This window comes from Gambusia affinis, linkage group LG02 (assembly GCF_019740435.1).
Source record: "Gambusia affinis linkage group LG02, SWU_Gaff_1.0, whole genome shotgun sequence".
NCBI classification, from domain to species: Eukaryota; Metazoa; Chordata; class Actinopteri; order Cyprinodontiformes; family Poeciliidae; genus Gambusia; species Gambusia affinis.
Genome location: NC_057869.1, coordinates 8,631,976 through 8,656,496, shown reverse-complemented (window position 1 = coordinate 8,656,496; position 24,521 = coordinate 8,631,976). Strand labels below are relative to the sequence as shown.

General features: G+C 37.2%; 3 protein-coding genes across 6 annotated transcripts in view; 2 read left to right on the top strand and 1 right to left on the bottom strand.

The window, feature by feature from the left end:
- The window catches only part of LOC122819927 (transcription initiation factor TFIID subunit 4-like), a 98,930-nt gene extending 87,545 nt beyond the window's left edge, over positions 1-11,385 (bottom strand). For all 4 annotated transcript variants that reach the window (XM_044096996.1, XM_044097005.1, XM_044097017.1 and 1 more), the window contains exons 1-2: positions 10,002-11,385; positions 3,697-3,851 (exon numbers count right to left, since the gene is read on the bottom strand). In XM_044096996.1, the coding sequence (XP_043952931.1) occupies positions 3,697-3,851; positions 10,002-11,373 (1,527 nt within the window). In that variant the 5' untranslated portion in view covers positions 11,374-11,385. The remainder of the gene's footprint in view (positions 1-3,696; positions 3,852-10,001) is intronic.
- A 2,301-nt stretch (positions 11,386-13,686) lies between these two features.
- On the top strand, positions 13,687-21,315 carry lsm14ab (LSM14A mRNA processing body assembly factor b). The gene is made up of 10 exons (XM_044139392.1): positions 13,687-14,040; positions 15,053-15,216; positions 15,856-16,000; positions 16,403-16,594; positions 16,932-17,012; positions 17,123-17,299; positions 17,505-17,661; positions 17,812-17,838; positions 19,162-19,402; positions 19,583-21,315. Exons 1-10 carry the CDS (start codon positions 13,917-13,919, stop codon positions 19,604-19,606), a joined length of 1,332 nt encoding a protein of 443 aa, XP_043995327.1. The 5' UTR covers positions 13,687-13,916; the 3' UTR covers positions 19,607-21,315.
- Positions 21,316-22,558: 1,243 nt separating this feature from the next.
- ss18l2 (ss18, like 2) lies at positions 22,559-24,465 on the top strand. The gene is made up of 4 exons (XM_044140299.1): positions 22,559-22,717; positions 22,869-22,945; positions 24,145-24,229; positions 24,309-24,465. Exons 1-4 carry the CDS (start codon positions 22,649-22,651, stop codon positions 24,363-24,365), a joined length of 288 nt encoding a protein of 95 aa, XP_043996234.1. The 5' UTR covers positions 22,559-22,648; the 3' UTR covers positions 24,366-24,465.
- The last annotated feature ends 56 nt before the right edge of the window (positions 24,466-24,521 follow it).

Sequence of the window (24,521 nt, the reverse complement as noted above, 5' to 3'; positions counted from 1 at the left end):
ATTTAAACTGCAGTGAAAACATGGGCAGTTTTTCAGTGCAGAAGTAGGATAAGAAAAGGAGGAGGGAGTTTCCCCTCCACTAAAAGTTTTGTAGAGCTAAAGAGTTGGGGGAAGTCAGTGTATGACGGATGAATGGGGGGGAAGTAGGAGCCACGGGGTGCATCCCACCCCCAGCTATGCCCCACTCGTGCTCACTTTCACTCTCACATGAACACACTGGAGAACCAAAGCCTTGTTAGCTTTTTAAAATAATCAGGCAGTTGGATGATGAATGATTTAACAGGTATGGAAGGAAGGAAGCTCAGGATGCCTTCCGTTTCTCCCCTCAGGCTCATAGGAAGAGTGACAGGCCGACAGAGGGGTTGAGCTCTGGGAATAAACACCATTCCCTTTCATTTCGCAGCTACTGCTTTTCCTGTTGAGATGGCAATGCCGCGGCCCACTAATTTGTCAACAGAGTGACTGGGAGAGGCGACGACAATCTGCGAGTCTCTTTTGAGCGGAGCATGTCAGGATGGAGGCAGGTTGGCTGGCTAGAAGAAACGTTTTGCTCTGAACTGGTACAGATTTCTATCCACAGCACCCTGACCAACTTACTGTCTAACATTTAACAGTTTTTCTCATGAATATTTAGGTGAAAACATTTAATGAGAACAACTACTCAATGCCAAAAAGTATACGTTTATTCTTTGAGGGAGAAGTACTACCTGCAAGGTTGTATTATACACCAGAATGTTACATTTCTGAATTTTAAACCCTGATATTTGGCATTGTGCACATGAACCCAACCATAGGATGCGATTTTGAACATTTTATGTCAGTTCTACCACCTTCTTTTATTTCCCCAGATATAATCTGCTTTGGCTTTCACTGACTTTTGAAATAAAGCATAATGATATAAAACCAAAATATCGTCTTATCTTGAGGATGCACAGAAATTAGGAGGAACAGATAACAGTAATTGTCAGAGAATAAATGCAGGACGAGCCAAACTGGAAATATTAAGTAATGAAATGCTGCCCTCTACTGTCAATGTTTTGTCTTTGCACTTACTTTTAAAACATCACAACTACAAACTTCAATGTTTTTTTATTGACTAAAGATTAAACTGAAGTGGAAGCAGAAGAAAAACAATACATAGTTTAATTTCTTTCTACTCCTAAAAAAAATGTCAGATCTCTGAAGCTCATGGCTATTATTCAACCACTTTACAGTTCTCACACCTGAGATGTGGATCTCTTCAGCTCCTCCAGAGTTACTCTGAATATCTTGGCTGTTTACTGTTTTAACACAAAACTGGCTCTAAAGAGGTTTTTACGACTTGGGACATTGTTTTTAACCCTTTAAACTCTGCTTTAAACCTCTCAAACACTTTATCCCTGCCCTGTGTTGTGTGTTCTTAGGTCACCAAAGTGCAGTTTGTTCATTAATATTCTAAGGCCGACATACAATAAAAGTATTTATATTAACTTCCGAAGACAAATGGTTACCCGGGATTTTATTTTGTGTTTTTATCATACTATCAGAGCAGCAAGCTCCCACTTGTCTAGCCCCTTTAAGCTCCTTCGTATGCCACACATTATGTCCAAAAAAAGGTCTTTAATCCAATGAGTATGTATGTGTCTTTACTGAAAGAAAACACACACAAACAAATACAGATTCAAAAAACAAACAGAAAGTGATAGTCAAAAACCTGTGTTACTCTTGGGGTGTCAGGCTTCTACAAAAAGAAAATGCTTTTTATCCTTTTTAAACTAAATATTCAACAACCAGTCAAAAAGCATTGCAACTGAAAGCTAAAATAACATACAATCCATGATGCTTATATTCTTCAAATAGCAGAAAAACTGTAAGTCACAAAATTAAATCAAACAACAATAATAACTCACTTTAATTAATTAGATATCTCCCACAATAGTAAACAGGGATGGAAACTATTTTCATGAAAAATCAAGGGATATACAATTCCCTAAATAAACAAATAACCAAGAAATTAGATTGTATTTATTGAGAGATAAATACTTTTGGAGACATTTATGGACTCATATTTCTTTCATAGTAATAACTGAAGCTTTAGATTTGACCAATAATATTATTATTAGAAAATCTAAAAAACAAACACAATAAATGCCTGAGAAAATTCTAAATGGTTTGTTCTGAATCATAAAAACATTTATTTACGTGGCAGGTACTCTGTGTCAGTAAAACTAATCTGAACTTAGAGGACCTAAACATTTACCTACCGTGTAATTGAATACTATTACTTTCCAAAGGTGTGCACCCAGAAGCATAAGTCCCAGCTTCCAAATGAATGATGTATCCACAGGTGATAATAATCAAATTCCTATTAATGATTCAGCAACCCGTTAAATTTTTATGAGAGGACCCCGTGGAGTCATTATGAAGCCTTGAGATGTTAATTCAACAATTACTCTCAATTGAATTTATGGATAAAATAATCAAGTATATCCATTTGTTCTAATTAGGCGTTTTAAGATATCAATCACACTGCAATTAACAACTAGAGTTAAGCCGTGCATTTATTCAAAGAGTTCAGGCTCAACAGTGCGAAAAAAGATCAACGTTCATCAAATTCAATCAGTCAAATTCGTTTTCACAAAGGTCACCAACCATGAGATTGGTTGTTTAACCCATGCTCTCAAGAGCTAAAAATGGTTGTATCCCCTAATATAATATAAAAATGCATCTTAAGCTGCAATGAAATGAAGATATGTGGGTTACACTTTACAAGTGTTACATAGTTCACTTTTTGTTCCACACAAAGCAATTGCTACAAGAAATAAATGTAAAGTTGAAATTAATTTAACCATTATAATGGTTGTCTGTTGCGTTGGATATGTTAGTTTAGCAGACCTCAAATTAGCAGCAATTCAGGGTAGCGCTGTATTGATTTACTGGGTTCCTCCAAGTTTCTTATGGAAAAAGGAGGAACAACATGTTGAATGCAAAGAGTGCTGCAGGGCTACAAATGTCTTCACAGGGAAATAATGTTTCCTAAAATTTTTGTGATCCAGTAAGTTCAAATGTCAGGAATTATTGGAGATTATAAGGTGATTATAATTTGGCATGAAGTGGGGCCTGACTATGATGTCCCAATATGTCTATCAGTGTAAAATATTTAAAAAAAATAAAAACATGACCACCTTTTCAGACTGTATCTGGACAATGCTTGACAGCAATAAATTCCTTAAATGAGAATATTGGGCATGTCATTAGCACTTTCTTTAACAAGGTTAATATGTGGATTAAAAAGAAGATCAAGTTCTGTTTGGTCAAAGTGTAGCCACATTTACAGACCAACTAGCCTAACAAAAGAAATTTTTGGGGTGAGGGGTTTACAATTAATAGTTGCATAATTGTATTTTTATATATATTTTGAATACCTATACATTTCTCAACTCAAATAAAACTATGCTGTTTCCATTTCCACTATAAAACCATACATAAAAGCTAATGTCTTCTAAAGAAATGAAAATGAGATTAAAAAAAATAATTTGAATGAATCTATATAAAAGTTACCAAAGAGCAGCATGCTTCTAGTTTTTGTCCTTACCTATAAACAATCAGATGATAGTGAGTGTAAAAGCAGACCATGCCACAGAGACATGTCACACCAGAACAAGGGATGTCATTGCATTATGGTATCTAGCACTGAGCTCTGGAGGCGAGCCTCACCTGTGGTGTTGTTACTCTGAAGGACGTTCCCGTTGTTGGAGCAGCAGGTCTCGGGGAAATGTTGTTCTGGGCCTGGGCTTGAGCCTGGGCTTGGGCCAAAGCCTGCTGAGGAACCAACACCAACTGGCCCAATTCAGTGCGCACCAGCACCATTCCTGCAAGGCAGCGAGGAACGACTATTAGCGCTTAAGTCATATCAACGTTTCATCACACCAACACAGCCATGAGTAAGAAGCAGCCAAAGGCCTTCCTCAATTATGTTGTTGTATTTCATGTCTCATGCAATTTCTCTCCCATTTACTGGTGAGATCAATGTCTGAATTTAAGGCTTTTCTTTGAGGTCTGACCTAATAATTAAGATTTTCAATAATTTCATATAGGAACTATGAACATAAAGGAGCCAAAACTGCACAGCAGGTACTTCAATAGAGATAGAGAGAGCTTTGAAATCAAAAGAATATGAAGAAACTAAACGATCATTAGATTTAAGCATCAAAACATTTATTTCCGCTTTCAACAAACTCAAAGAAAATGCCTTCTGTTAGTTAATGCATGTACACATTGACCAATAAAAGCCAATTAAGGTAAAATTGTCTGATTCTGACATCTGGTCGATTTACTAATGCATTTCATTTTATAACACTGACAATTTGTCAAAGTTTATTGTAAATAACAAAGTTGACCATATATTCTGATCCTGCTATGGTACTGTTAGACTAAATTATTTTTTCTGAGATCAGATGACTCAGAGGAAGGGCAGCACAGAAATCCTTCTGGCTACTGACCATGAACAAGTAAAGTAAGAATAGTAGCACAATCAATAAAACTGCTCAATTATGTCTAAACAATATATGTTCACTGAATTCTTTCCATTTAAAAAAAAACTATCAAATTCTCGATTCAAAAAGCAAAACATATGTCCATAAATGTGGAATATTTGAAATTCTTTAAATAAATATTTTCTTAAAAGTATTTAAAACCAATGGGAAGTGAGACTGGAACAAACTGCATACAGAATAGTTGTACATTCTGCTCTCAGAGTGACTGAGTTGAACCGATAAATTTGGGGCTAGTGCCATTGAAGCTACATCTGGAGTCATTGGCTAAAATAATGCTGCCAAAAACTAAACGTTTTCCATCTCTTTCCATTAACTTTTTACTTTTCATAAGCATAGAAAGTTATTCTGTTTCTTTCTTGTGTATCTGCTATGTCTTCTGAAACCCCATCAGTGTTGGCACATGGTTGCTCGTATACTGAGCCAGGTTCTGGTTTTACTGGAGATTTCTTCCAGTTAAAAGGGAGGGGTTTTTGTCTCTAATGTGGATACATGCATGCTCAGTATGAGGGAGTGCTGTAAAGGTGACACATGTGATTGTCTACTGTCGCCACATGTTCGTCCTGGAGAAGTGAATGCAGCAAATCAGTGACTCAATGCAAACTGCTAATTTTCCTTAGACGAAAAACATTTTGACTAATTTCAATAATGAACTGAACTCAACTGCATTGTTTGATAACTGGGATCAATTGAAATGTATGCATGACTGAGATAAAATTACTTTTTATAAAGTGTCTTGAGATGACATTAGTTTAAAATGGTTCTGTCAAATAAACATAATTAAGTTTGTAGCTGAAAGGAAGATATTTGGTTGATGGCAGTGAAACTGGTCTCACAGGCATTTAACATTCAGTACCTTGCAAAATTACTCTGACTTTTTTGCATTTGTTGTCACATTAAAGCCCCAAAATGCCAGTCTAATTCAGACACTTTAACTTATAAACCAACAGAAAATAGTGGATAATTAATAAATCAAATTAAAATGATAATACATCTTTTTCAACAGTTGTGTATGTATTTATATTCAGATCATTTTACTCTGATACACTGAAATAAAACACTGTACAGCCAACAGCACTGAGTAGTACCTGAATTAGTAAACATAGTGAGTCAATCTATAAGATCTTAATAAAAATACAGTTCCTCTATGAAGGTCCAAGAGGTTTGTCAGTGAAAATTTATGAACAAACAGCATCATAAAAACCAAGGAACAAAGCAGACAGGTTAGGAATGGGTTGTGGAGAAACTTAAACCTGAAATAGGTTAAGAAAAAACATTAGGCACTTGAAAATCTCATGGATCACTGTTCAATCCACCATCTAGTAATGTAAAGAGTATAGTACAACTAACCTACCCAAACATAATGGCCCAACTAAATAAAAATGCGAGGCAAGAAAATCATTCATCAAGAAAGCAGCTAAAAGGCAAATTATCAAGTCCTTTGATAATTGCCAACTACAAAAATGCAGAAATTGGTAACTATTTACCATTTATCAATAGACTTATCCTTATTGGCTATATGTTAATCAAATCCTCTTTATATTTTCTCAAGTATTTTGATGATTTGATCTGGTAACAACCTCCAATCCTCCGAGGTTGGAAGACCTCCTTGCCATCACCCTATTCTTTAGCTCCCTCCAGACTCTCTAGCACTTCAGAAAATGAGAATTGTACATCAACATATTGTTACTTGAAAAGGAGTTATTATTAATCCAGAAAGTCCAGGAATTCTTGAGGCAAACTACTGTCTAGTTTATGACATTTCTGAAAAATATATCATTAGTTATTTTTATTGAATATTTCAATTTCTTCTTTCTGTTTGTGTTGAAACAGATGCAATCTTAAAACCTTTGCATCTGAAAGGCTTCAAATCTTAAACCTTTCAAAGAAGAAAAACTTAATTTTTCTATTTTATCCATACTGGCCAGCTCTACATCTGGAATTTCCTGTCGAACTATTGAACAGGCAAATTACAATTAGCAATACAAGCTAATAACAAATGACACCTCTTTATTCTATGTCATTAAGCATTAAAGTAACATCTTCACTAACAGTATTAGTGTGCTGAAAAAATGTCAATGAGATACACTGTAGAAGAACAAATGAACTTTATTACTGCAATTATCACCTTATTTTACATGCAGATCAGTCCAATGGGATGTTGAGGTCAGGGTTGGAAGAAAATCTTGTTTTACAACTTTGGGGCGCCTTCCTGCTTATTTTGTTTTACTTTAAGCATGTAAAAATGGATAGGAATGCTTTTTCTGTTTTTATGGCAAAACAGAACAAATAAAAAAGTCAGTAAGGCAAAACTTTGGATATAGTGAAGTATTACGTGCATTTATATCATTAAGGGCACCCTGGGCGATCCTTCGTCTTTGAGCCACTCTTCTTCAACCCTGGATAGCCCAAAGGCCTTGTAAATCTCAAACCGAGTCTAAAAAAGTGAATAATCCAATTCAGATTTAACCAGTCTAAGTATTTATTTTTTTTTTCATTTTTTAACTACATGTGATCAAATGGAGCCCAGAAAAAACTGAAACAGCCATTTCATTTTAGCAGTTTTTGCAGTATTAGCCATTCTACAACATTAAGAGGTGCCCCCACTGAGTGGGGTACAAATATGTGATAGAAAAACATGACAGAAAGGCAACATTTGTAAAGCTTATGCTGCATGGCCAGTGCCAAAAGGCATAGCACCATGGCTGGTAGCCACAACACTGATGACTAAAACAACTACTGCGGATTTTCTATGGATAGTTTGAGAATCGCTGTTTTACATGAACTGTTAAGGGGGGCAATAGTTTTCTTTGTGGGGCAACATCAAAATATACATTTAGGCTCATGCATTGTGCACTGTTAAACATTTCAGTCACATTTAGTTGTGTCAACTAACTTCTACCCATTAAGTAAAAGAAATATTAAGTTTTAGATTTTTAACTTAAATGTGAGTTTATGAAAAATAAACTTGTGTTGACTTTTTATTAATATTGTCATATCCCCAGAAGTTGAGTAAACAAAAGTTTTGTTTTTCCTTCAGTTATAAAATTAACTGAAAGAAGAAAAAGGCAGGAGTGGGTGCCATTTCCCAAGATGCTTAGCGGCATGTTGTTGTATCCTGTGTCGCCGTGAATGAGATGGAAGTGTGTTACATTGAAATGCCGTGTGTATTTGTTTTAAAGACATTTTTCATTTTAATACATCTGTCAGTTAGCAATATTTGAGAATATTTTTCTTACATTGCTAAGGTTCTTTTTGAACCAAATTATTGAGCTAAATTAAAAATTATTCTAAGCAAATTGCATTACCAGATCAGATATTCTGTTCATCCAAGTATATTCAAACTGTAAATAACTGACTAAAATCAAGTAGTTATTTTAAATTTATAATGTGAGTAAACGTATAACAGCAAAGTGGTCTTATGTAGGTAGGTGAAGGCAGATTCCTTACATAATGTGAAATATTTATTTGGTGTAAATTACAGTATTAAGCGATAACTACTAACAACTGAAAGTTAATGAGCTATCAGCTCTTTAGAAATAATGTTTAGACGAGGGGTGGGCGATATGGACTTAAAGTTTTATCAACAAATATTGTGCCACTGTCTTAATAACAATAAAAAGGATAAGGACTATTGATTACCTCCTTTGTAGTTATCTGAATGGCTCCATAAACACAAATACTATGCTCTTGAAACACATAACTACATTTAGAAGAAGTGTATTTCTTCTTTTGGATAACACATAAAGAAGTCTGATTTATGCATTTAATCATATTTTCAAATTTATTTAGATTTTATGAGACTCTTTTTGGACAAACAGTAGACGAAATAGTGAAACAACAATCTTGACAATAGAGACAGTAATAGTTTGCAATTTATCATGACAATGATAAATAAAAATCCTTATCACTATAAGAAATTTAATGCAATAGATGATAAACTATACCATAAATGCTCACCCGTGATTTAGACAATTTGCCTTTTGTTGTTAAATCAACTTGATGAACTTTAAAACCAAAACAATCCTCTGGTTGACTTTACATGCACTTTCAAGGCAGCAGGTGTACCTTCATTTTCAAATTAAACCACCTTCAAATAGTTTACAGCAGTGGTCCCCAACCCCGTGGCCGTGGACCGGTACTGGTCCGTGGACCAATTGGCACAGGGCCACGCAAGAAATAATTACATATTTCAGTTTTATGTATTATTTGAGTCTGGAGGAACTTTTATTTTGAAAATCCTTTAACCGGGTTCTCTCTTGCGCGCCTAGTCTTTATCGTGAGTTAAAATTTCCAGGAAAGTAAAATGTTCGTTTTTGTGGCGCATCTGTATCTTATTTTGAAGGGATATGTAAACGTTACCATAGCGACCAAAGTCAGAGAGCGTTGGCAGTGGCGAGATGAGAGAAGTGGAGCTTGTGAGTCTTAAATCTGGTTCACACGGCACAATTTAAGAATTCTCGGCCCATTTTCCAAATCTCTGTGACCACACACGACACGAGCCGGTAAAAGTACAACAGGTTCGATCGGTTCGTGTGTGTCCAGCCACACGACAGGAGCAACACATGAACCGATTCCACTCACGAACATCGCGATTCCAGAAGAAAATCCAACATACCATATGCGAATTTAGAATAATCAAACACAGATGACAATGTACAAGCAGTAGTGATAGTTTGTGGACTCATTATAAGGGATAAAAGACTTAACAAAGAAAAGTGTCTGAGCAGTCTCTCTATTTGCTGCACGATGATTTGGAGGTGAGTTATGTTTTCTCGTAATTAACATTTTTAACTGAATAAACATAACCACATATAAACATACAGAATAATGACTTTGCATATAATAATAGACATTTCCACAAATCACCTCGGACTCTCAGTTGCGCCATGTCAACTGTTTGGGATTCCTCTCCGTTCTTACGTCACCGCGCTTTCTAATTGGCTACCTGTGACATTCAACAGGCTGCCCTCTCGCTCCCAGTCAGGGAAAAACCCACAGGCTGCAATAGTCGGGCGTATTCAACACACCACCAAGTAACACACCACACACTGCAGGACGTTGTAAGATTGTCCTAAAGGGAAAATCGGGGCAAAAATAAATAAATAAATAAATAAATAAATAAATAAATAAATAAATAAATAAATAAATAAATAAATAAATAAATAAATAAATAAATAAATAAATAAATAAATAAATAAATAAAATAAAATAAAATAAAATAAAAACAATTTGCTTTAGCGGGAACACCAACATTCAGAAGCCTTATCTGACGGTTCCCTCTCCGGCCGCAGCAAAATTGCTAAGTCTTGACCGGTCCACGGTAATAAAAAGGTTTGGGAACACTGTATATTTTTACAAGGGAAGACGATAATCGTGGAGAACAAAGCTTAATAACGTTTTCATGAACACATTGTACACCAAGAAAAAAAAGCAAATTCTCTCCAACCCTCCAAAATAAAAGCTTACCCTGTGGGATGGTAAAGCCAGGGGGGAGCTGAATGGTGGTCTGCTGTTGTGAAGGTCTGACAATAAGCTGGGGGGCTACTATCCTCTGAGGCGTTGGGACCCCTGGACGGGGTTGAGACAGTGCAGGGGTGGCCAAGGCAGGTGTTGGAGAGGGAGCTGTGGGCCTGACCATGCTCATGGTGGAGGTCACAGCTGTGGTCTGGACAGTTCCACAGACAGATGTGGTCGCCATAGCGGTGGCACACACAGCTGTTGTAGCGGAGCACAGAGGCTGGGTCACTGTGGTGGTGGTAGTAGGAGCTGCTGTAGTGGTTGTTGCTGGTGTGATAGCGCAGGAAGCAGACGGTAATAGAGTGTTTATTACAGAGCTCACACTACCAACCTGGCTTTGCGTTACAATATTGGACTGACAGTCGTCTGTTTTGGAAGCTCCGGTGTCCGTGGCCGCCTTGCTGAGATCTCCCGTGGGAGATGAGGATGTGGCGGGCTCTATCCGAGCACCCTGCTGGACCAGTGCCGAAACGCTGGTCCCGTTGCCGTTCTGGGCAATACTGGCTACGATGTGACTCGGGAGTCTGTGCAAGGCAATGGTGGGAGTCCCCCGGTCCAGAGCAATAGCCGACTGACCCACGGGGAGGTTTGCGTTGGACAGAGTGAACGTGGAAGTATTGATGGCCGATCGAGTGGAGTTTGGCGGAGTTACGCCCGGGTCCACGGAGCTGATGATGCTGCTGTCGGTCACTGCTGTGATGCTGCTCCGTCTCGTCGTCACCGCTGCGCCGTTCAAACTCTTTATCCGCGCCGAGGGGCTCCTTCTCGGCGTCGCGACGCGTTTCCTCGGAGCGCTGGCCTCCGCGGGCGCTTCACCTGTGCACTGGCTCACCTTGGCGCTCCGACTGAATGTGGTGCTGATGCTGTCCTGCGGGGATGCCAAAGTTGACACGCCAGATTCAGTCAGCGGTGTGATGGATGCTCCATGTGATTGAATGCCGCTGCTAGTGGCGTTCACACAGCCAGCCGAAGAGCTGGGAGGCTCGCCAAAAGAAGAGGAGCAGCTCAGCTGCGGAGAGGTGACAGTTTTATCCGGGCTTGCGTCCTTACAGTTCACCTCCTGGCGCATCTCAGGTTTATTCCACCGTCCAGGTTGTTGTTGTTGTTCTAGTGTTGTGGTACTCACTGGAGCTGGGAGCGTTTTTCCTAAGTGATGGTTAGCAGGGGCCACAGAGCCAGCGCCTCCGTTTTCGTCTGCTTTCCCCGCGGAGTTGCTCTGCCCAGACAGCTGAGACTCCAAAGAGCCCACCAGGTCGCTAACAGCCTTCTCATCCACCTCCGAAAAGAGCATATCTTCCAGGGGGTCGGAGGCGCCCGCCATCTCTGAGCACAGATAGCAGCTTTATAGCGGCTGCACCGCGCATGCGTGTTACTAGGCATTGTGGGAATGAGCCTAACGTCACCAGATGAGGGGGAGCTCTACGGGAGATTTTTTAACCCTCCTGGGTCTCTTGACTCTTTTTGGTTATTTTATTTTAGGAAACCAACAATAAGCAATTTGTCTTTAGAGTAAAAATATGACCTTTGACTTTCTGTGCCACTGATTCAGAATGTTATTTTAAATACACTACAAGTCTCAATCTATTTCAATCCCAGATAAAATGGCTTATTAAGGTCATAGTAGATAGAAAAAGGGAAAAGTGCATTTAATCCAGAAACAACTCAAACAATTTTAGATTAATTTCAGGGATTTTCTTGAAATAACTAAAAAAAAATGTAGTTTGAAAGGACAAAAATTGCTTAACAAAAGACTCAGAAATTTTGAGAATAATCGCAGAAATTTTCTACAAAAAACATGGACATTTATGAGTTTCAAAAGTCAATAATTTCTGAGTTTTTTCTAGCAAATGTATGACTTTTAAAAAATGAAAATTTCTTTATTTTTGTCTATAAAATTGCTCATTTTTTGTCAGAAATTTGCTCAAGTTTTTTTCTATCTTTGACGGCCCTAATACAATGTCATACCTTGGTGATGGAAACCTTCCTATTCCTATTTCAGGTTCTATTGCTTTAAGATATTTTTCTTGCAATATACCATTGTTACCATTTTGTAATACCCTCAGGAGATTTGGATGTTTTTTTCTTTAATCAACCAAATTGATGGTCTCTGACATGAAAAGAAACATAGATATTCCAAAATATAAAAAATGTTATATAAAATTTTTTTGTTTTTTTAATATATTTGTGTTTTTCTACATTTTATTATAATAACAAATGATTCATATTCCTCAGTAATCAGAGAAAGGCTGATTATTGGCATTACAGTAATGAAACCTTCCATCTTTCCCTGGTGGTTTGATAATTTATCATTTCTGAGGAACTCCAAGTCTTTGAAGTTGGAAAGTCTCCTTGCTATTGCCCTAATCTTTGTCTCTCTACAAATTCTCTATCAGACTTGGGAGTCTGGTTGGGGCATCTTATTCCTTCGACCCAGAAGGGCAAAGGAATAAAGATGACTTTAATTTTACTTTAATTTTAAAGTGATCTTTTAAAATGAAAAGACTACTTTAAACTTAAATCTGTTGTGGCTTCATTGCAGATCTCCCAGTGTAGTTTACATAGAATGAGAGAAATGACTGCATAAAAACTAAAAGTTTGATTGTGTCTGTGTGCTATTAAAGAGATATTGATCTATATAATTTAAAAGGTTAAAGCCAAGAAATATTAGAATCTTTAAAACGCCCAAATCAGTTTTGGGTCAGTTTTATTTAAAATGGCTTTATACACAACAATTGAAATTGATCAGAATCAATGTTTGGCACCATTAGGTACTGTTAATATCTTTCCCACAATTTCAAGTGAGTAGTTTTACCTGCAAATGATGTTTAAGAGCACTGTAAAATGTGATGGTTGTCCAAAACAAGATATATTTCTATATCTGAAATGTCTCAACCACCAATGAGTGTAGTGTTTCTCCAAATAAATGAGGGTTTTTTTCTATCTGCTGAATCTTTTGTAGTATTTGGCGGTCACATTAATATGTGGTACACATCATAAATTGACACTTAGTACTTTGGTAGTTAGTACTTTACAGTGTTCTATCCATCCATCCATTTTCTATACACCCTTCGTCCCTAATGGGGTCGGGAGGGTTGCTGGTGCCTATCTCCAGCTGCGTTCTGGGCGAGAGGCGGGGTACACCCTGGACAGGTCGCCAGTCTGTCACAGCTTTACAGTGTTCTTACATACATTTATGTAATACATGTTTCATATGTTGAAAAATAAATTAGAAGTGTTTCTTCTGTTTGAAATTGAAAGTGTTATTCTTTGGTGTGTGTGTGTGTGTGTGTGTGTGTTTCCATTTTAGTCTTTAAAACAACAGAATTTTCACCTATATATTTTAAAATTCTGCCTCTCTAATTACATTATCTTTTAAATATTGCAAAATATTACAAAATGAAAATGTTTTGGTGCTGTGTGTCTCTGATGGACTGCTGACCATGGTGTACCCCTCTTCTTACCCAATAACCTCTGGCGATGGGTTGACTTTTATTAACGAATTATCTTTTTTATTGAATAATTTAAATTGATTAAGATACTCGATTATATGTATTTGCAGAAGTCCAAAATATTCTCTAAATCCAAGTAGTTTTACTTGAGCAGCTACTCAAAAGAGAGGAACCGTATTTTTAGAGCACAATCTTTGTCCCAGAATCCTTAGCGGCGGGGGAAGCAAAAATGAAGTCGGCCATGTCGTGTTAAGGAGTCAAGGAACGCGACGAATATGGTTCAGGGATAGCATCTCATTAGTTTTATGTTATACAGTTTTAAAACATCGCTTCAGAATATTTAACATTTGATTTTGCGTCGGAAGATAAACATATTATTCAATAGCAAGCGCTTTATTTAACTCAGCGGATAAAAATGAGCGGAGGAGGGACGCCGTACATTGGCAGCAAAATTAGCCTAATCTCTAAGGCCGAGATTCGGTATGAAGGAATTTTATACACCATCGACACTGAAAACTCGACAGTAGCACTTGCTAAAGGTAAGAAGACCCACCCAAATATGACTGTACCTCTTATTCGGGAAAAATTCAGACTTTTACAACAGCAATTTTGTCAATGTGCTTCTTAACGCAGTTGTCTTAGTTAGCTAGCATTTTGCTAACTCGCTAACAGGCTAGCTAAACTGTGGTAACGCTGTCTCTTTTGTTTACGTTGATTTCGGCCTTTTCTTTAATCCACCGTTGAGAGAGAAATAGTTTCTAAAGTTTGCATATTTATACTATAAAACATTTTTTGCTCGCTTGAATTATATTTAAGTCCGAATTCCCAGTTTTTACAAGATAATTGGGTTATACAAGTCACTCTTTAATGCTCTCAGACATTTACATTAAATTTAATCACGAACACAATTTTTAACAGGTTCACCGTTGTATATTTTTAAATATGACGAACAGATTATGAACGTGAACCTTGTCATTGCGGTCTAATTCAGTGTTTAGTTTTGAGAATGTTCTAGGCTGGCCTCATCCATTGTTTTTTTAATGTTATTGATTAGGTCTGTGATAGAAAAATGGATGAATCGTAGTTATGTAAGCAAGAGTTTCACGTAAAAACGCAATAATGGAATCTGTCAACCATCAAAAAAACTTTGAAATGATACCATCATATTAGGCCTGCATAAGAATTTAAAAGCAGTAGTGGGTTTTTTTCTCTTTTAACTTGTGAAACATTGTGACTCAAATTACAACATTCGTCTGCAAATATGTACAGTTTAAAAAAAAAAAAATCAATGCTTGGATTGAAATTGTTTTAACTTCTAATAGTCATTTATTCATAAAAAAAATCACATTTGGGATCTTTCTAAGTGTTCCAGGAGGACACTTTTACGAGTACCTTGTATCTGCAAATACTCAAATATGGATTCTCAGTGTTATAAGTATGTTATCAATGCCAGTCGCGTAATTACCAATCAAGCGATCAGAGCTCAAATAATAGCCACAGATTCACTTATAGTAGCTGATTTGTGTAACTTTGCATTTTATTTCCAAACAGTTCGCTCTTTTGGCACTGAAGACCGTCCCACAGAAAGGCCTATACCACCTCGGGATGAAGTGTTTGAGTACATCATCTTCAGAGGAAGCGATATAAAAGATCTAACAGTTTGCGAGCCACCCAAAGCCACTAGCTCTCTTCCTCAGGACCCTGCCATAGTGCAGGTAAGTTTATTTATGTGTAGAAAGATTGTTTATTATGCTGATTTTCATGTTCTCTGTATTAAACATCTTTTGTCTTCATCCATGTTGATCAGAAAAGAAATTTATGTCTCCAGAAATGCTATTTTTCAGAAACTGAAAACAAAATCATATTGCTTCTAAAAGTAAATTCATGTTGTCACACACTCCTATTTTACTCTTTTCACTGTAAATGTATCACTGGACACTTTACATTAGACAGAAGTAAAAGGTGATCAACAAAATAGATATTTTCTCCAAAAAAATGAAGTGCCTAAAATGGAGATAATAAACAATGTGTTAAATGGGCCAAAATGAACAAGATGTATTTATAGAAATTAAATATAAATTATGAAATTAAATCTGCTATAAAAAAAAAGAGAGAGACCAGTGTTTATTTTTTCCAACTAGAACTGACCAAATTCTAGTTGAAAATTCAACTAGAATTGCATACTAGAAATTTTCAACTAGAAAATTCAACTACTTGCATACACTACTTGTATACAAGTAGTGTTTGCAAGGTGGTGTATTGGTCATTTTAAACTTCCACACATTTATTTTATTAACTGTTAAGCAATTTATTCAGAACATATGTGTATTCTTACAATTGTCTTTACATTTTAGTCATCAATTGGATCCTCCAGTGCAGCATCTGCACCATCATTCCGGTCAGCTAGTTCCTATGCAGCATTCAGCAGGGCTCCTGTTCCTTCCTACAGCCAGTTTGGCGTTCCTCCTATCGGGTCGCAGCAGTTTGTATCCACTGGAGGTCAGTCGCTGTCACAATTAGAGAAAAAAAACAAAAACATTCCTTATAGTTAAAATCATGTTACTAGGATGCACTATAACCGAAGAAATGTTTATTTGTGGTTGAGAATGTGTATAAACGTTGTCATTAAATAAAAAGAGGCTCTGGTTTTATCATAAAATTATAATTTTAAGCATTTTTTACTAGTGAAGCAGACTTGTACGATAGATGGCACAATCAAAGTAAAGTCACTTCAATTGTTCACAGCATTGCAGCAAATCAAAAGAATGAAAGCCTTTCAACGTTACAGTTTATCTGCATTTATTTGTGCTCAGCGCTCATGTGTTGGACAAAAATAACAGGGGATCTAATACAAAGTTGCACCAACATTAACTTAGATTTGCTTTTGCCTTTGCTGTGTAGGACGTACTAGTCCTCAGCGGGACTCTTTGGCTAAAAGTTCCCCAGTGGAGCCGGCAGTGCAGGCTCCCCCGTCAGCTGCACCTGGTCAGCCTGCAGCTGTTGGTCAGAGGAGTCAGCCTGGAGTGACGGCCAAACCCAGCAGCTCCACCACTGGCAGCCAGAAACCCCCTGATCTGCTTGAGCAGAAGAAAGGTGAGGCTTTAATAAGCTCATATGTTTGTGTTAGTCCCAGATATTTATTGATTTGGTTCATCCTGGAGTATAAATTGTAAATCCCTATAGTTATTATGATCATGTGTTCAAAAAGTTTCTCTACTGATTTAGTCTGAAAGTTCACTCAGAGAGGAAGACGTCACAAAGCCAGGTCAAAGTTTCCGTACACAGTCAGGGACAAAGATGTTAATTTTGGGGGGTATAAACTGGTGCAAATATTCAACAGTTGTGTGTTTTGTTTTTTTCCCACTCACATTCATGCCTGCTTGCTTGGTAGCTGTTTTCACTGATGGGCACCTGAATGTTTATTGTTCAGCTCCTGATGTTCAGAAGACTTCCCAGCCCAATCCTGAGCAGGGTGCTGTTGAGAACCGGGATCCTAACAGGCGTCAAATTGGTAAAATATTTTTTCCTTCTAGAGTATTCTGTAGTCTGTACTACCATGCTTAGTGTTATATTTGTCAAACTTGCTCTATTTTCTAAATGTGAATGTTTTCCCGATATTAGCTGGTGTTCAGTCCAACCGCCGCGGCCGGGGCAGAGGAAACCGCAGCAGAGGCAGAGTAAACATGCGTAAAGACGGCACCATGAAATTTGATGAGGACTTTGACTTTGAAACTGCCAACGCCCAGTTTCACAAGGATGAGATTGACAAGGAGTTTCAGAACAAGCTGAAGCTGAAAGGTAACATTACTTACTTTGACTCAGGAGCAGATTTACATTTTTCAGTGCAAAGCTGCGTACTTAAAAAAATAATACAAATGTCCCTCTGCATCATCTAGACTCTAAAATGCTAACAATAATTACAAAATTAGTTTTAGATTAGCATATTTTTTCTTTTTTTTCTGCTAAAGAAATTTTGTTTCTAATTTCTTCCAAAAAAAAAAAGATGACAAACCTGAAAAGGCTCTGAATGGAGAAGAAACTGCAGATTCAGAACATCCAAACAACGAGGGCGCCAGTGAGGAAGAGGAGGCTACGATAAACTCCTGCTACTACGACAAGACTAAGTCCTTCTTTGATAACCTGTCCTGTGATGATTCAAGGTACTACAGCTCACACAGCAGATACGGCTCAGATACATCTGACTCTGTGAGGGGTTGACTGTATCATCACTAGTTTTAGTTTATGTTCATGAAATTCATATATTTCAGCATGTGAAACCGTAACTGACTTTTTGTTTTTATCTCTTCAAGTAAATCGGGTGATGGTGGATTTCCAAGGTAAGTCAAATATTCTCAAGTTTCATCATTTACTACAGCTCAAAATTTTTAACTGGTGAACCGAGTCAAATCTCAATCATTGTTTGTTAAAATTTCTCTGTAAAATGAATATAACCACATCATATTTGTTTTAGTTTTGCTAAAACAAATACAATGATTGCTGTTATTTTGGTTTTTAGGTTGTATTCACTCAAGGAAAGTCCTTCCATCTGCTTGTTTGGTCTAGACCAAAAGCAGACTATAATTTTTTTTTTTGTGTGCTGTTTGCTTTCAAATTGTGCTTTTTATTTTTTTTGCAAATGGACTATAATTTGTAAACAAAGCAATGCGGGTGACGATCTTGGCTCCCATTGGATAAAAATGATGGCGTGGTGGCGCAGGGGAAAAGCATGACAGTCCTCGTGGTGGTGGTCACAGGTTCGACATTTGCCGCATGTCTTCCCCCTCTCTCATTACCCTGTTTCCTGTCGAACTACTTTCAAATAAGGCCACTAGAGCCAGCAAAACCTTAAAAAAAAGATTGGGTGGGACAGAACACGGACCGAAAAAATAATCAAACTCTGGAAGTTTTGCTGCTGTATTTCTGCGGCGCAAATTTGTCCCATTATTACAACTGAAACAGCATTTTGAATTTTAAAATCAGCTCATACAATACAGGTTTCACAATGTAATATTTCTAATTTTATAACTGCGTCAGTAAATGCTGGTTCAGGTTGAATGAGACCAGATTCTCTGCATTGTCTGGGTCACAACCTGCTGGCAGCAGCATGGCTATGAAGAAAACAGATCAGATGTGACTTCAGTTCAGTCATTACATGCAGCAACAGCATTAGCTACAGTATTTTCACGATAATGACCAGCAGTGGTGTCTGGTGAAGTCCAAAAGGGCATGTAATTTCTGTAGTTGGTTCAGATTAACTACAGACGAACACACAGACCAGAATGTCCGCTTTTGGTCTGTATTAAAACCAGAAGCGAACTGCAGCAGAGTTCGCCTGGAAGCGAGACCACCTCAAGAAAAAGGGTTTCAGTTTGGTTGTTTGGTCAGCACCAGATTTCACTTAAGTGTATTCACACCAAGAATAAAGAACCAACAAGGGAAACAAACACTGGTCAGGTGTGAATACATCCTTATTTTGCTTTTGCAACTTCCCATCACTTAAAGCAAAATGTGAACATTTGGAACCAGAAGCTTAATATTTCCAAGTGGTGCCTCCAAATTTTGTGTGTGTGTGTGTGTTTTTTTTTTTTTTTTGTTTGTTTGTTTTTTGCTGTTTAAAGTTAACAACTGTGAGCTGATTTTGTGTTTTGTGTTTGTGTCAGGGAGCGCAGGCCAACCTGGGCAGAGGAGAGACGAATGAATGCAGAGACGTTCGGCATCCCTCTCCGACACCATCGTGGAAGAGGTGGTTTCCGTGGGCGAGGGTACATGGGGCCCCGCGGAGGCCGGGGCCGATCATCAAGCAGAGGGTTTTTTGGCCCACCGCGGGGGGCCCCGCCCGGCTTCAGGGGCGGATTCAGAGGTGGCAGAGGAGGCCGTGATTTCTCTGATTTTGAATACAGGGTAAATATAAAAAGAATGCTTAATTACTGTTTTATCATAGTATCATGCTTTGAGTAAACTGCAGGACGTATAAGTCTTTTTTTTTTAACTTTAAATGTATTCAACTGAAATCTAGTATAAAGTATCTAAGATGAATCAGCTTTTTGCTGATTCCAGGTGTTTTTTCTTTATCTGTTCCAGAAGGATAACAAGGTGGCTGCGTAGTACTTCAGTGATGGATCCACCAAGAATTGTAGCCACTTGTCATGAAATTATGCCCGCTGTAGAAATTTCCTGTGGTCTCTACATTTGACAGAAAGAATAAAGACATTATTTGGACACCAGCACCTCGGTGGACTGCCTGACATCAGGGGGTGTCGGCCCCACTCTCTCTCTCCACCTTGAGACTTTTTGGTTTCTTTCTCCGGAAGTTTTGTTGGAAAAATTAGAAGATCACATGTAAATACAAAGCTTTGGAGTAATTGCGTACTTTTGCATCAGTTGAATTCCTTTCTTACTAAAGTTGTCTTTGATATTGTCGATATTAGGAGCTGTACGCTCTTAAACTGTGAGCAGATCGCAGCCCGTGTGATCAATAGCTTTACTCTTTTTTTTCTTTTTCTTTTTTCTTTCTTTGACTTTTTGATATTTGTCGGCACCAAATCTGTCACCACTGCCTGTTGCACCATGCGTTTTTCTGCTCAGTTAGGTTGCCATGTGTTCAGTGTTTTTGTTTCATTAGTAGTATTTTTTTTTTTCACTTTGATTTTCTATGGAGTAGTGAGGCTTACAGAATCATAAATCAGAACTGTTTGTAAAGAGTGAATGTAAAACTAGTTCAAACCAGCTGATTTTTCCCTTTGCGACTTATGTTGGCCCTCAGCCCTCCTGCGTTAAATGAGTTGTTTTTCTGGATGTCTGCAGGTACTGAGAGCTTTCAAATGCAGGCGTCAAAGTTCTTTTGTTCGGTATGTTTCACAAAGCTTCCGTTGTACATGGATTTAATTTTGGCTGTGTTTACATAGTTAAAAATACAAGATGATTTTTTTTCTAATTTGTGTTGAAAAGATGTTAATTATCTTACGTCTTGGCAAAAGACACTTAAACAAGTTCTATTTTCCTAAATTTGCTGTTTTGCCAAAAAAAAAAGTCTTTAGTGGAACATTTGTCTTTTATATGTACGTTCTTGTAATTTCAGTACTTTAAACCCTTGTTTTGTTGGGGTTTTTATGTGAAGACATCCCTTTTTGTTGTACACATTGGTGTTTCCCCCATTATGTCAACAGGCAGCAAGTCACACAGCTAAATGAAGCACTTGTAGTGTTACAGGAGTTGTTTACTCAACATGGGAAATGTCTGACGAGGATTCAGATGTGTTTTTTTAACTGAATTTCTGATAAATTGTAGCTCCATCTGTTGCATTGTCAATGTGATCGTTCTCAGGAGTGAATTTATTTTTTTAGCGACTCGTGAACAAAGGGACTAAAAGCTAGACGTGGCAACCAGAACTTTCAAGAAGGTTATTGTTTGTTTTTAAATCCAATCCTCAAACTTTGTAGGGAGTGCCTTGAGCATGGTGGTATGATTCTTTCCCTCACATTTCTCCCATTAACTTAAATGTTACATTGTGACATAAGTACCGCTGGCACTACAAGGTGAGAATAGATCCTTTTTTTTCTTTCTTCAAATGTGTTTAAGTTGGCAGCGAAGTAAATGTCTTGTAAGGTTATCGCACAAACAACATATAAATGCACGATGGCCTGTGGAAGTAATGCTTTATATTGGCTTTAACAACAACCAATAAGATTTGATTTGAGCCTAAATTGTAATAACTGACATTTTTCATGTTTGCTACTCTTTCCAGTCACTGGAATTGTTTTCTTGGGATATCATCAAAATTGAGTTTTTACAAAAATAAAGAGTTGTACAATTTACATGTCGCCCTTGTTTATTTTGTTCTCGTTTGATTTTTTTCCCTTTTTTGCACTGTTTTATTCGTACAAAGCCTTGACGTGCATGCATGGTTTTCCTCCTTTTCCCTCTTCAAAGGATCTAAATTCCTGTCTTTAACAGGATACTCTAAAATTTCCCTTGGTGTAGATGTGCTCTTGATTGACATGTTTTCCTGACGGCCTGTCCAGGGTCTACCGTGCCTTTTCCTTTCCTTCTTGGATTTATGGAAGTTGTCTAAATTTAGTTTTAATTTAATTTGTACAGGGTAATTTGAAGGATGTATGGTACTTGATTCTTTAATACCAAGTAAAATTAATTTGAATCCACCTTTTTACAAAAATCTGACTTGCATTTGTCATTAAATAAAGCCCAGTCCAACCACTTCCCTTCAAAAAATAGGTTACATGGGTGAGTCCATCTGTTCTGTAAAGGTTTCAAAGATTTGTTAGAGATAGTTGAATAGGCAGCAACATAGACACCGGTTGCACACCAGATGTTGAATTTTAGGCAAGTTTAAGGCAAACTTGGATAATAAAATGTCTCAACTTTTGAACATCTCAAACCATTCAATCCATCATCAGGAAGAGTATGAAACAACTGAAAATTGCAAAATTTTCAATCTGCCAATTGATGTTTCATCTTTGAATCCTATCTATTATACCTGCTTATCCCTGCAGGATCATGGGTTGTGCATACCAGGAAGATTTTATTTTCTTTTAATAACTTTGTCAAACATTTGCTTCCTTCTCGATTTGAAAAATAGGGGCAATTTTTAATATCACATTGTTTAACATATTTTGTGAGGGTTGTATAGCAATTGAACAAAAATTTTATTCTTACATATCTGCATAGGAATATTCCATTCCCAAATTTTTCTTTTTATTTTGAATTAAAATGTATATGTATATTTGTCATGAATTTTTTTTATTGACTCAGGGTGAAACTAACATTTACTGACAGATAATCTATTTCTATCAGATTTGTCCTAGTGTTATCCTTTCTTTGTTTTTAAATTGAGCTTGCTACAAATAAAAACTGAATGGTGATTAATTGAAATGTGTTTGTAAATATAATAAATTAATTTTACTTGCATAAATGCTTTAACGATATATTTTCACATACAATTCGTAGATCTTTTGTTAGTGGGCGCCACCGATAAATGAAACGTTTAAATGAGAGGCTGAGTTTGACCGTCAACATTCCAGCAGATGGCGCTAATCCTGCGGAAGCAACGCAGTCATTTAATTCTGAGGGCGAAGAAGACGCGCGGAAGAAAATGCGCGGCCATCAGACGTAAACAAGGACAGTTCAGACATGTCGATTGTTTTTGTCCCAAAGAAGCTCCGAGGGAAGGCAAAAATCAACCAAGAAACGATACAGAGGGTAAGAAACGACGCTGATGAAGCTGATAAAGTATTAGCAAGCATGTGTTTAACTTCCTGCTTCGTCGGAAAATCTGATTCATAGCTAATGTGGCGACATTTTGGTCAGTAAATGTGACTATTTCATCTGTCCTGTGTTTTTTCTGCTGTAGCTACTGGATGAAAACGATCAGCTGATAAGATGCATTACCGAGTACATGCAGAAAGGACGCGCTGTGGAATGTGTGCAGTAAGTTAAAACAGCCTGCTAATGATGTTCATGATTCTGAAGCGCTCTGACGCTGCACACTGGACTTTATCTGTATGCCAGTTCAATACTGAAATATTTGAACGGATTATGTTTAATGCATATTATATATATAATCTGCTCGATTTGCCATTTACACCACAGGCTCAGGAGATAGACAAAGCTTGTCTAGAAACAAGAGGTCTCACTTTAACATAAAGTGTGACTGTTTCTGTTACATATTTTGGTTAAAATATATTTATTCTTCATTCTGTAAATTTACTCAAAGTGGATAGGTTAAAAGTAGCGATACTTTATACCAATATTGCAAACGTATAGTGTAGTAAAACTCCTAAAAGGATACCACAACCCAAAAGGTTATTCAAGTTAATGTAACTAGTTATTACCCACCGCTGTTTTTAACCAAACAGATTTTATTGAACACAGATGGGGATTGAAAAACGTTTTTTTAGGGATTTTGTTGAGATCATGTTACTTTTCTTGGGGTCCTATTTAAAAACTACCGGGATATTCCACACTTATTTCAGCTTCTGAAAATCATAGTTTAGAATTTGTAATACATTTATTAAAACAAAAAAGGTCAATTGTAAGGTTTTGAGAATATCAGACCACCTTAAGACAAGAGTATTTTGGATCAGTTATAATCCAAAGGCATGAGCTTTTCTGTGTCCACAAATAGAATTAAAGTTTTGTAGCATTTACAATTTATGTAAAACAATCCAGTTGAAGTTTGAGGTATGTAAGATTAGAACTAGGACAGGTCAAAGGTTGAATCGAGTTTGAACATGCGGTGGGATAGCCCTGCATGTACTATATCCTGGTGGTTCTGTAACATACAGAATGTGACTTCCAAACAGTTTATTCTACTTGTGCAGACATAAAAATAGAATTTTTAAGGCTACATGCTAGACAGACCTTGCCTTCGTCTAAAAAGTCTTAAAATTAGATTTTATATATATATATACATATATATATATAACTACCCAAGTTTGCATATATATAGATTCAATTAATGTTTTTTAAATATTGTAACTGTATATTAAAGATTTAACAGGTATAAAATGATCAGCTTAAGCTTGATCCCTTCAAGTAGATCTGATTTTCAGCTGCAGCAGATTGTAGTTATTAAAAACAGGAAAGTAGCCCTTCGGTAAATCTAGTTTGTTCTGCATGTGAAACAGGTACCAACAGATCCTGCACCGCAACATTGTCTATCTGGCGACCATAGCTGACGCCAGTCCTGATGACACTCCACCCATCACAAGTGTAAGGAGAAGAAACTGAATGCTTATTAAGAGTGAAGCAGTGAGAGCTTATTATCCTCAACTCTGCTCTTTGTTCCCAGTGTTCACCCAGCAAGGCGTCAACACCTGCTCTTAATGGACACGAAGAGACTCGGTGACTGTGGGAGGACAGTTCTCACGTCAGAGGACTTTCATAGTGAAATAAAATTTACTTTATTCATTCCAGCATATCTACAATAAATACCATTTTAAGCCGTTTCCAGATGTGTGGGAATTTAAATGTGGAATAATTGGCTGACTTTTAACCTAAAAGA

Coding starts and splice junctions, on each gene's coding strand:
- lsm14ab (XM_044139392.1), top strand. CDS start 13,917: ATGAGCGGAGGAGGGACGCCGTACATTGGCAGCAAAATTAGCCTAATC. Junction 17,300..17,504: donor GAACAAGCTGAAGCTGAAAG/GTAACATTACTT, acceptor AAAAAAAAAAAG/ATGACAAACCTGAAAAGGCT. Junction 17,662..17,811: donor CTGTCCTGTGATGATTCAAG/GTACTACAGCTC, acceptor TATCTCTTCAAG/TAAATCGGGTGATGGTGGAT.
- ss18l2 (XM_044140299.1), top strand. CDS start 22,649: ATGTCGATTGTTTTTGTCCCAAAGAAGCTCCGAGGGAAGGCAAAAATC. Junction 22,946..24,144: donor CGCGCTGTGGAATGTGTGCA/GTAAGTTAAAAC, acceptor CATGTGAAACAG/GTACCAACAGATCCTGCACC. Junction 24,230..24,308: donor ACACTCCACCCATCACAAGT/GTAAGGAGAAGA, acceptor CTTTGTTCCCAG/TGTTCACCCAGCAAGGCGTC.